The sequence below is a fragment of the Poromitra crassiceps genome (assembly GCF_964638095.1).
Source record: "Poromitra crassiceps genome assembly, chromosome: 1".
Classification (NCBI taxonomy): domain Eukaryota; kingdom Metazoa; phylum Chordata; class Actinopteri; order Beryciformes; family Melamphaidae; genus Poromitra; species Poromitra crassiceps.
The window spans coordinates 71,357,122-71,369,621 of NC_139623.1; the positions used below are offsets into that span (position 1 = coordinate 71,357,122).

General features: G+C 47.1%; 1 protein-coding gene across 1 annotated transcript in view; it reads right to left on the minus strand.

Moving 5' to 3' along the window:
• Positions 1 to 12,500, minus strand: part of LOC310782896 (calcium-binding protein 8-like) — a gene marked incomplete at its 3' end in the record, with an annotated part of 61,024 nt that overhangs the window by 48,380 nt on the left and 144 nt on the right. Inside the window, exon 1 of the mRNA XM_083643685.1 lies at position 12,500. This exon is cut by the window's right edge and continues 144 nt beyond it. Coding sequence (XP_083499811.1) covers position 12,500 — 1 coding nt within the window. The remainder of the gene's footprint in view (positions 1 to 12,499) is intronic.

The following is a 12,500-nucleotide window of genomic DNA, read 5'->3' on the forward strand; positions in this document are numbered from 1 at the left end:
TACAAAGCAAGATTAGTGGTTTAGCGAGGTAACTTCAGGTTTAACCCTGGTTTAGCCGTACTACAAAGCAAGTTAACTTCTTACCGACATATATTTCCATAGCAACTTATGCTTCACACTTAACCTGGTCCGCAGCAGGTTAAGTTGCAAGGATAAGATTAGACCTTAAATACACCGCCCACGAACCAATCGAATCAGCAGTTTGGAAAAATGGCCAACCCCTTTCTGGATGAGTTTCCCATCTAGGAAGGAGCACGAATTGTAATGTTGAATTAATCAAGGACGAATAATTTAATTAAGCCCTACTTACCACTTTGGAATATGTTTTTATATATTCATTTTAATGCTCTCAAGTAGCCTAGATACATTGTTTGACCCCGCTGATCGATTGCAGCTGAATAGTGAGTGGAGAAATATCACTAAACCGGCATAAAAAGGTTACATAAACGTCTTCAAAGCGCACGGTGCCGTGTGCGCAAGGGAGCTGAGACTGACGTTGGGTTGGAATTGAAATGGTCATAGCCTACATGCTAGAATAGCCTACTACATCTAAGCAATTTAATATGGGATCACCTGCACATATCATCATCATGATGATTAATCATCTTAATCATATTAAGATGATTCATATCTAGGCTACTCCTGCATTTTGCAGCTGCAACTGTGTTGCTTTTATGTATGATGAACTTTATATTTCCAGCATCATTATATGAAATATGGAGATATGCGACTCTGCTGACAATAGCCTAGCCTATATATGTGACCACAAAATAGGCTATTTTTTATAAATGAAATCTATGCCCGCACGTAACGTGTCGATTCAGTTCAGAAGCATTTTTTTATTTAATTATCATTCTTTTTTTTATTGATTAGCCTATAGGAATTATTCAATCAAATAATAATGATCTCATGATGTGTTTAGTCGCACAGTGCGACTAAACACATCATGAGATCATTATTATTCATTGAGCCTAAATGGTCTATACATACGGATTTTGGACTGAGATAGATTACACATTGCTTCCACAAAAGACTGTACTGTAGATAGAGAGCTGTAGATAGCCTACGAAACCGCTCTTCAAAGAAATTACTGGTGTGGATAAAAGTGGTCACTTTAGACAGTCATTCGGGAACAGTAATAATATCCAACGCAGATTTGTATTTGCGGTTTCATTCAATGAGGAAATAGGCGTGTTTGGCGCTGTAGGAGTTGGAGAAGTCCATATTGCACTGTGATTGGCAGTTGTTAAAAACCACGCCTCTTTTGCGGGCACGAGCTCCAGTGCACGGGCATTTTCATGTGCACGAGCTCCCAGCTAGATTAGAAAAATCTGGTTCGCGTTAACGAGTGGCAATCGACGTTCGTAGTACAAGTTAAAGGAGGACTTACCCCCTAGATATGTATTAGAACAGTGATTTGAAAATACCTATGGAAAAAACCAAGAAATGACATATACTCTTGTCTATACTAGACTCTTTGGCTGTGTTAAGTCAAGATTTTTTTTCCGGAAATCGACGCCATTACAGTTTGCCTACTGCCTCAAAAATAATTTATTTGAGAGGGGCAATATCTTTATAAATATCAACAACTAGCCAACGCTGGTGGCCTGTATGGAAACAGAAAATCCTGAAATGGTTGATAGTTATATCAATTTGGCCATTCAGTGGCGAACTAGAAATTTAATTATTTTTGTCCCATTTTGTCCCATGTGTGTGTGCGTGGCTTGTCTAAACTTACGTTAAGAGCCTCGCTGCTCGCAGCACACAGCACACAGTGAGGACAAACCTCTCGCTCTGGGGTAACACAATGCGAGATTTCTCCACGTAATTCCCTCGTCTAACTAGAGATAAACCGCGCAATGAAATCCGTTTTTAATTTGCGTTTTGGGGCTTTTCGTGATTCTTGTTGAAAGTTACAACACCTCTGATTTTTCTTCTCAGGGCGCAGGAGGCAGCGCAGAGCTCTTCTCCTCCTCACACTGTTCCCATGCGAATCCCCCCGAGCAGCACACACACACAGACAGAGCCAGTCGCTCTGCTCTGCTGACTTGATTTCCAGAAAAGTTGGCGTTGCTTGTACACAGTGATGATATTATATTAGCCGATATGTTTAGAGAAGCTTTGTCACATTGTCACGTCGTAGTATAGCGTTATATTTTACATGTCCGCTAAACTGCGACAAGATTTGTTTGCTGAAATGTCAGACTGTTGAAAGCCCCCGCCTCTCACTGCTGCTGTGTGCTGCTGCCGCGCGCCCCCGCGGGTGCATGAGAGAGCAGACTGGCCGAGAGAAAGTGCTTCCAAGTCGGACTGATAGCCGCGGAAATGTCAGACTGTGCTCTCTGTGCTCTGAGAGCACAGAGCTGCTGCTGCTGCTGCTGCTGCTGCTGCTGCTGCTGCGCGCGCGCCCGGAGCTTGGTGCTAGTGCATGAGGTTACAGTACGACTCTCTCCCGCCCGCTCCCGCCTGGCTGGGCTGGAGACAGTGCTTCCAACTCGGACTGATAATATAAACATCATCATTCGAGCTTATCCAGGTAAGATATTAATAAAGTAGTGACACATTCAGCGGGAAACTAACTATAATTAAGACATGTGCCAACTTTGACGACGTTTGGTTCAGTATTTTAAGAGCAAACTTCAATAAGAATAGGCTTGGAGTTCTGAGGAGCCGAAAGGGAACAGGGGGGGTAGGGGAGTAATTATCTTGAAATCCCATAGTCTTTGGGGACAACCTGACGTCAGGTTGTACCAAATCTCCCATTCATTTGAGAGAAGAAAAAAAAAGCAGTGTTCGACCCTTAGAGGGCGCTTATGCCAGTTATGCTGCTGAAAAATGATACAAATGGTAAAATGGCAACAGTTTGGTGTCAAATGTGGAAATTCTGACCAGAATTCTTCACACATCACCCCCAAAGTCATATATATTGGTTAAAAGCTGAAAAAAAGTGTTTTGGAGGTAAGTTCTCCTTTAACTACAATCGAGCTTAGATTGATAGGGTTTCTTTTATATCAGACACAGGTTTGTGTTCCTACCTGACATGTTTCGACGGTAATACTTCCCTCTTCTTCAGAGGTGTCACTAGATGGTGTGTGACGTGTCTTTAACAGCTGATGTTGTTTACAGAGGCGTGATCGTCCTGTCAGATTTGACAGGACGACCACGCCCCTCGCTGTCATTTCGCCGTTTGAGAACGCTGCTCCAGGTGGTGGAAAGCATGTAAGCCCCCTCGTCCCAGTTCATCGTCGTTTGCGCCCGCTTCCTGATCTCCACTGCCTCCATAATCCAGCGCTGGTGTTTGTTGTCCTGGGTGCGGATGACTTTGGCCTTATCCCAGTCCATAATGTGGTTCTCCCTTTTGCAGTGATCTGTGATTGCTGATTTGAGATTTTCTTGTAGTGCCTGTTCCTTTATAGCCCGTGTCTGCCTTTTTGTTGTCTCCTTCTCACATTCCTTTTCAATGTCAAATCTGACAGGACGATCACGCCTCTGTAAACAACATCAGCTGTTAAAGACACGTCACACACCATCTAGTGACACCTCTGAAGAAGACGGAAGTATTACCGTCGAAACATGTCAGGTAGGAACACAAACCTGTGTCTGATATAAAAGAAAACCTATCAATCTAAGTAAAGTATAGACACTATGAACCTTTTTGGATTATTACAATCGAGCTGATCTGGTTTAGACAAACCAGATCAAGGGACAGATCCTGGATCTTCTTATCCAACATTCGTAGTACAGGCCCCAGATCTGAGACAGATCTCATCTGCCCTCATCCATTACAAACACCCATGCATCATCAGCACCAATTCACCTTTCAAATAAGGTGTGTGTGTCTGTGTGTGTGTGTGTGTGTGTTTGTGTGTGTGTGTGTGTGTGTGTGTGTGAGAGAGTGAGTGAGTGAGTGTGTGTGTGTGTGTGTGTGTGTGTGTGTGTGTGTGTGTGTGTGTGTGTGTAGGTGTGTGTGCGTGCGTGCGTACGTGCATGCGTGCGTGCGTGAGTGTGTGTGTGTGAGTGTGTGTGCGTGCGTGCGTGAGTGCGTGTGTGTGTGTGTGTGTGTGTGCGTGCGTGCGTGCGTGAGTGCGTGCGTGCGTGTGTGTGTGTGAGTGTGTGTGTGAGTGAGTGAGTAAGTGTGTGTGCGTGCGTGCGTGCGTGCGTGCGTGAGTGTGTGTGTGTGTGTGTGTGTGTGTGTGTGTGTGTGTGTGTATGTGTGTGTGCATGTGAGCTTGTGTTTGTTTTTGCTCCGTCTAAATTCAGGGAACATTTGGGACATTTAAATTCAGATGACACAACTGGTAAATGTTTTCATTCTGTAATTCTATTGCCGAACATTGTTGTTAACAAACACACCAGTCTATAAAGTAGATATAGTCATCCATAGTCAGCGTCCCATGGAATTGCAGTAATACATATTCAGGACAGCATGTCTCATGCTTCAAACATTCACTATAAATTAAGTTACTGCATAGATTTATTATACTCAATACTAAAACTAATATCATCACCACTTCTACTACAGCACTATCTATCTAAGCATCCAGTTAATATTAGAAAAGAATCTACAGGCCCCTATCTTCTGACACTTCCCACTGGCCTTAGGCGCTAAACTGGAGTTAAACGCAAAAAAAACATGCTTTGCGCCTGCCTCGGGAAGATGGCATCATGTTTTTAGGCCCCGAAATGCGCTTAACGCCGAAGAGGCGTGGTGCAGTGGCAGAATAGGCCAGAATGGGCGTTTCTGCCTTAAATACCGGCCTAACGCTATCTTCCCCCCTGGCGTTAACTTAGCGTTTAGCGCTTTTGAAAACCAGGCCTATTCAGTGCGCCGGGGATATTATTGTGCGTAATTGTGCGCAGCTCTCCTCTGCCATCTCACTCTCTCTCCCCCTCTCGCTCTCTCTCACTCCCTCTCTCTCGCTCGTCAGACAGGCAGAATGACCGATGAAAAAAAAAAAATTGTTATACCGTAGTTTTGAGCCCCTCTCATTGCATCATCCTACCTGTGCAGTGGGGGAGAAGAAAAGGTAGCGAGAGAAAACGATATCATTCTGCCCAAACTTTGACCAATCTAATCTCATCATGACATCCAGGGATAGGCTATATTTTTCTAGCCGATGCGTTTAGAACATTCTTTTCACGTTGATCTTGCTATAGTGTAGCGTATTTACATGCTTGCAGTATTTAAACTGCAGTTTGATTGGTTTGAGAAGCATAATAATATGGAATAATATATATGGAGACAGACGGGGATGAAAGAGGGAGGGGGGGGGGGGGGGGGCTCAGAACGCTTTGGTCGGGCTTTTCCGGATTGGATCGCTCCGTGGAATGGAACATGAAAGGGACATTGTGATTCCTTTACTGCACTTCTCCAATGAGCACGTTGTGAATAATTCTACGCTAAAAAGTCGTGGTTATGATCAGGGCTGGTCACTGTGCACGTTTTACTCACATAGCGACTAAAAATAGAACAGTGCGAATTGCAAAATGCCTTTTGGGGCACGTGTGCGAGTACAGAATTCGACCTTCAATATATATATATATATATTTTCAGAGCCTTAAAAATCAGAACGGCATTAAAGTTGAGAGCCTGTGTCCCAGTTCACTTGAAGGCAACACAGCGTTGCCTTGAACCAATGGTGACTGGTTAAAAAAAGCATGTGATCTCTCGTCAGTCCACATAGCCGATTCTGTGCGCCGGTCGGCTTTCCCCTTTTTTTGTTTGGTTACCTGCAGCTGCACGATGCACGCGTTCACGTGACGTGCGCGCACCGCAAGCAGCCAAAAGGAAACACACGCCAGCACTCATTGTGGAAATTTTACAGTTTGTCACACATGCAAGTCGAAAATAAGCTGCGGAGGGGCCTGCTGCAGATCAGCTGCTGCTGCTATCTGTCAGTCACGTTGTAACGTGGATACAGGATAGGACTATTTGTTTCATATTGCGAATAGAACAACGAACATAATAATAAAACGCATCGGACCAGTGTGCAAGGTTTTCTGTGCGAGATGATTTTTTTTCCAGATGGCGTATTAACAAAAACTGACTGTGTGTAAACTCTGATATTCAAACTGAGTCAACTCAAACTCATTTCCTCATCTACTCAATAACAGCCAAATCCACAACTGTAGAGTGGGCATGGCTTCGAAGGTCTGGGCTCCAGACCTATAGGCTATAAACTCCTTGTCCATGGATAACATTTTGACGTTTATTTATTTATTCGTTTATTTGGCAGGGACATATAAAAAAAAAACATTAAACACCATAGGGGAAGAGATGCTTTGTAACAGATTTAGCCATAGGCTACTTTCCATCTGGAGCCCCTGTTCTGTTGCACCTTTTTTCTTTTGGAAAAGTAAATGCATGATAGCTGTGGGATATACTGGTTGTTTTATATTCATTGTATTTACACAAAAAAGAAAAGCTCTGTCCAGTAACCTGGAACACTTTTATTTTTAGATGTTTTCTGGCAGAAAACATTTCCCTGGCTCGTTTTCGAGGAGAACAAGATGTATATATATATATAAATAAATGTTATTTTGTTTAAAAATGTCTGCTAATATCCCTTTATTAAGGAGAAACGCATTATTTAATAAATTTTTTATCATGCCCCTAAAATTCTTTGTGTGCTCCTAGTTTTTTCAACTTAGGGGCACACGTGCTCCTTCTGAAAATCATAAGTGACCAGCCCTGGTTATAATGCTTAAGGCCGTGTAGCGCCGACACGAAAATATCGACTACGCCGGTCCACGGCCACTAATATGGGCTGCGCCTGGCGCTAAGCGCTAATTCAAGGCCAGTGGGACGATAGAGCCCTACTGTACTTCTATGTCTCTGATTAGATTTTTGAAAGTTCCAAGTGGAACAAGTTCCTTCAGTTTGGTCCAGGTTGCTCTGAAGTGAGTTCCAAGCTGTCGGTGCAGAATACATGAAAGCAGGTTTGCCAAGATCCGTGAGGATTTTGGGGACATTTAGCTGGTAGTAATCGGTTGAGCGTAAGCGGTAACTACTGTGGGCTCTAGAAATATAGCCACAGAGGTACGATGGAATTAATCCAAGGATGGATTTATAGATAAACATGTACCAATGGGTGAGCCTACATGCAGCCAGAGAGGGTGACTCAATCCTGGCATATAGGGTGCAGTGGTGAGTGAGGACAAACCTCAGAGCACCATGATACAGTATCCAGAGAATGGAGACAATAGACAGGAGCATGCATATACAACAGATCACCATAGTCAAGCACAGGGAGAAAGGTGGCTGCAACCAATTTCTTCCTGGCAACGAAAGAAAAGCATGAACTGTTTCGAAAGAAGAAACTAGTAGTAGTAGTAGTAGTATTAGTAGCAGCCTAGTAGTTCATATTAATAGGTTAATATTAGCAGTATTATTAGTGGCAGTAATTAGTATTGTAACGAATCGGGTATTCGTCCAAGGAACCGGAGACTTGAAGTTGGTACAGGCTTTTATTCTTGGCTTCACAACAGCTCCTAGCCGCTAGCTTCACTGCTAGCTCTTCATGCAACCACTCCAACCCCCTCTCATGGTTAGTCTGACTTCCGCCCCGGCCGCTGGTCACATATATCCCCTTCCCCCTAGGAACACACCCACACATATCAGTTCCTAGCTAACACGGAAGCACCACATTACAGGTCAAACCCAGATTCGCTACATATCCCCCACTCAACTTTAATTGTCGCTCCCACGCGACACCCACAACCCACACATATCCCCCTGTACCCAAACACACCCAACACAACATTTTTCCCATCACCACATCAAATTCTAATTCCCACAAACCCCACAACATTTCAATTCCCCACCATTAGTCCCTTCTTTTTACCAACACCCCCGTCATAATGTCCAGTTTGCATCAGGTACTCCGTAATGTCTAGTTTTCCATTAGGTACCCCCATAATGTCTAGTTTCCCATTAGGCACTCCATAATGTCTAGTTTTGCATTATTTCCTTTCTTTTTCACACCTTTAAATTCAACCCACATTTCCCATTCAACAATAACCCCCACATCTCAATTAAACACAAGCCCCCACATTTTCCTTAACTTTTCTTTTAAACCCCATTTCCATCCCCCCTTTCTCCCAGCTTCTGTCCCACCTGAAGCACTCTTTTCGGTCCCCCCTTTTGTTTGTCCCAGTAGCCAAATGGACGAACACGGCGGAGTGTCTCTTCCGCAGGGGGCCGGCGTCCGGCCGTCACCCCCGCGAGCACCGGACCGACATCCGCGTCCTCCGCCCGCCCGCGTCTCCACTCGCGCCCGTCGACCCTCCAGATGACCCTGGCGTCGTCCTCCCAGCCTCGCACTCGCTCGTTCTTCCGCCCCCCTCCCCCAGGGGGCGGCGCGCTGAGGGCAGCAGAGCGAACACCACCGGCATCCATCTTCCCCTCGGCTCTCCGCAGTGCAACGTTAGGGGGTGTATAGCGGTTAGGCTGGGCCGGTTCCCCCGGCGGTAACCCCCCTCGCTCACCCGGAGACACGAGTGTCGCTCTCTCGACTGTAACAACGCTGCAGACGATGTCCCTCTCTTCCCTCTGGCTGTTCCCCTGCAGCACCGTTCTATCTGTCACAACGTTCTCTTCTCCCCGGCTGCTCACACTCTCTCCAGCCTGTGTCTCACCTCCGGCCTCCACACTCTCAGTGCAGTCCCTGGCCAAGTGCTCCGGCGACCGGCAAGTCCAGCAGAGTCTCACCTGCCCGCCGCCTGCACGTCTCTCCTCTCCCGCTGTCCTACGGTCTCCGACAGTCTTTTGACATTCTCTAGCCAGATGTCCGATCGCGCCGCATGCCCAGCAGGCTCCCTGCTGTCCATGTCGTTGTCCCGCATACCCGGTCCGTCTCCCGGGACCGCTTCGGCACCACCTCGCCACGTGGTCCGGTTCTCCGCAGGTCCAACACAGTCTCTTCCGCGGCTCCTCCGGCCGCTCTCCCCGCTGCATTACCTCCGTGCTCATCAAATCCACCCACTGCATAACTTCCCGCAGCGCCCGCATCACCTCTACTGCCCAGGCAGGAGTCTCCTCCACAGGGGGCCGGCGTCCGGCCGCTACCCACCCGTACACCGGACCGATATCCGCATCCTCCATCTGTCTGCGATCCCACTCATACACGTCGACATCCCAGATGACCCTGTCGTCGTCGTCCAGGACCACCTCTTGCACTCGCTCGTTCTCCCGTCCCGCTCCCCCAGGGGGCGGCGTGTTGAGGTCAGCGGGGGTACCACAACCGGCCGCGATCTCCACCTCGGCCTCCTTCACAGCAACCGTGGGGGGTGTGGAGCAGTCAGGTTGGGCTGGCTCCTCCGGCGTTGACCCCTCTCGCTCACCCGGAGACACGAGCGTGTAACAGCGTTGCAGATGATGTCCTCTACCGTGGGGGTTGCAGAGCAGCTAGGCTCCTCCGGCGTTAGCAACACCCGTCCATCTGGACACGCAGTCCACACTCTCCTGACCTGAATGACCGGCTCTGCACTGCTCCGCTGTTCCTCTGCCTGTTGCTCCGGCTGCTCCCCCGGCTGTGTGTCTCCTCCAGCGTTCACACTCTCAGTGCAGTCTCTGGCTAAGTGCTCAGGCGAACGGCACATCCAACAAAGTCTCACCTGTCCGCCGCCTGCACGTCTCTCCTCTCCCGCTGTCTTCCAGTCCTCGACAGCTTCTTGACACTCTCTGGCTATGTGTCCCAATGCACCGCATGCCCAGCAGGCTCCCTGCTGTCCCCAGTACCTTTGCTCCGCATACCCGGTCCGTCTCCCGGGACCGCTTCGGCACCACCTCGCCACGTGGCCCGGTTCTCCGCAAGTCCAGCACAGTCTCTTTTGTGGCTCCTCCGGCCGTTCTCCACACTGCGCTCCCTCTGTGCTCAACTCGTCCACACGCCGCCCGATTTCCCGCAGCGCCCGCCACAGCTCCACTGCCCAGGCAGGAATCGCCTCCGCCAGCCTGACCTCTCTCAACAAACGGGCTTCCATGCCCGCCAGCACCGAGCTGATCCCCGTCGTCAGCTCCTCTTTTCTCCCGTTCCCCAATGGCCATTCTTCACTGCGCACCATCACACGTGGCGCCCTTAGCAGCTAGCACACGCAGCTAGCCTGCTACCGCTAGGTCTGGAGCCCAAAAGCCGCACCACACACCGTCTCTTTTGTCGTTCCTCCTCCACTATCTCCCCTCTCGGCCGACTCAGAGGCGTTACCGCTTCACATGCTGACACCACTGTAACGAATCGGGTATTCGTCCAAGGAACCGGAGACTTGAAGTTGGTACAGGCTTTTATTCTTGGCTTCACAACAGCTCCTAGCCGCTAGCTTCGCTGCTAGCTCTTCATGCAACCACTCCAACCCCCTCTCATGGTTAGACTGACTTCCGCCCCGGCCGCTGGTCACATATATCCCCTTCCCCCTAGGAACACACCCACACATATCAGTTCCTAGCTAACACGGAAGCACCACATTACAGGTCAAACCCAGATTCGCTACAGTATTAAGGAGTATCAGTGATGTTCTGAAACCTGACTGTAATGTCTCAATATAGTGAAATATAGTGCAAAAATGTATCAGCTGCATTGCGATTATACTTACTCTAAAACCTGATGGAACGAGGTGAACCCGTTCGTCACATGCATCTGAGTCCATTTTAGACTGAAAACAAATTGAGAGGCGGACCATGCGGTGTCGATGATTTTATTTGACAATTCTGAGGACTGGCTTTGGCATTGGCCAATCCTGGCGTGTTCCACCCCCAAATCCTGGTGGGATTCAGCGTGTTGTCGTGCTACGCGAGTGGGATCCGCGGAGTACCAGGCAGCCACCGGCTTCGTGCGGAACGAGCGGACAATCCGATGCATGGGTGCTCCCCGCCCGCCTGGAATCTCCGAGAGACGACCCCTGACAGCCAGGGAGGCTGTCAGGCTTGGAGGCACGCATTGGAGGCACGCATTATCGTTATAAATGTAAATAATATTCCTGGAATACGTGTTTTAACGAGCCAGTTACATTTCTTTGCATTCTTACAAATGACCGTTTGATTTAGTTTGCATAATTGCTCAAGTTAGTAGTTCGTTTATGGGCTAGAAACTCTGCCAGATGACAGGCACTAGGTACCATTTTCCCCTTCATTTTGGAAGAGAAAATGATCCTGAAATGAAGATTTGATTGACAGCTGCATGTCGTGATATGATTGGTTGAAATAGGGTAGGAATTTGATAGTACTAGGTGATGTCAGCAAACTGTAAATTACTGTTATCAATGAAATCTTGAAAAATGAACTTTTGATGTCAAAAAGTGTGAAAAACTAAAGAAATTTGATTTTTGTGATTTGTTTTGCATACATTATTAAATAGGTGCACTGCATACCCAGGTATTTGAACTAAAAGAAAAGAAAAGTCATTTTTGGGTTCAGCTCGACTTTAAGCACACAAAAAAAGCTCAAGAACATAACAAGATGACACTGGAGATCAAAGGATCAAGGTTTATTGAGGAGGGATTTAATGACATTGTAAATTTTAAACACAATTAATATCGTTGGACTAATTGTGACCGTGACCTCTTTCAGGAATTTATTCGTGATAACGCCAAGATGATGAGAGGACTTTGAGAGATGTACTCTCAGACCAAAAGACAGTGTCTGCACACTATTGAGGCACAGCAGAGAGCTTTTAGTTATGACCTTTGGTATTTACAGGGATGCGTGGAATCAGGAATAGATGGATGAGAACTGGTCCAAAGATTGACTAGCTGGTTTGCGATGCAGGGACTGCTAAAGAGTAATTGCAGGCCTTTGTGAATGTACAAGCAGATGTGCACGGGCCACATCTTTTGCCCAAGTCTTAGGCCATGTTCACATTACAGGCAAATCTGATTTGCTGATAAAGTCATTAATCATCATTATCTTGATTGGTTTCCCAAATCTGATTTGGGAGTGTGCCACAAATCTGATTCTCAAGTCGGATCTGTGTGTCCAGACCTAAACAGCCTATCTGCATGGGTTGCTATGGTAACGACGTGGGCGTCAGTAAATACGTACGTTGGTGATGTGGTTTTCCTGCGCAGAAGCATTTGATGACGAGTTGCGAGTGACGTTCAAATCAGATTTGGTGGATCTGCGCGTCCCCACTCAAGTCACATCAGTCGAAAGCAGATTGGAAACTACCTACATATGTGGTTTGGGACAAGTGACACAAATCAGACTTGGAGCGTCCAGACTCATAAAACCAATCTGGATAAAGTCATTAATAGGTCACTAAAGTTCACAAATCAGATTTGGCCTCCTAGTCTGAACATGGCCTTAGTGCAAGGGCACATCTTGCTAGATCTGTTCTGCTCCATTGATGTTAAGACACAACTGTAAACGAACATGACAGCTGTCATGACAACTGCCCCTTTAAGAAAAGTTCCACTCTTTGTTTGTGTGTGCATCCAAGCCAGCATGTGTGTTTGTGTGTTTGTGTGTTTGTGTGTTTGTGTGTTTGTGTGTTTGTGTGTGCCTCACC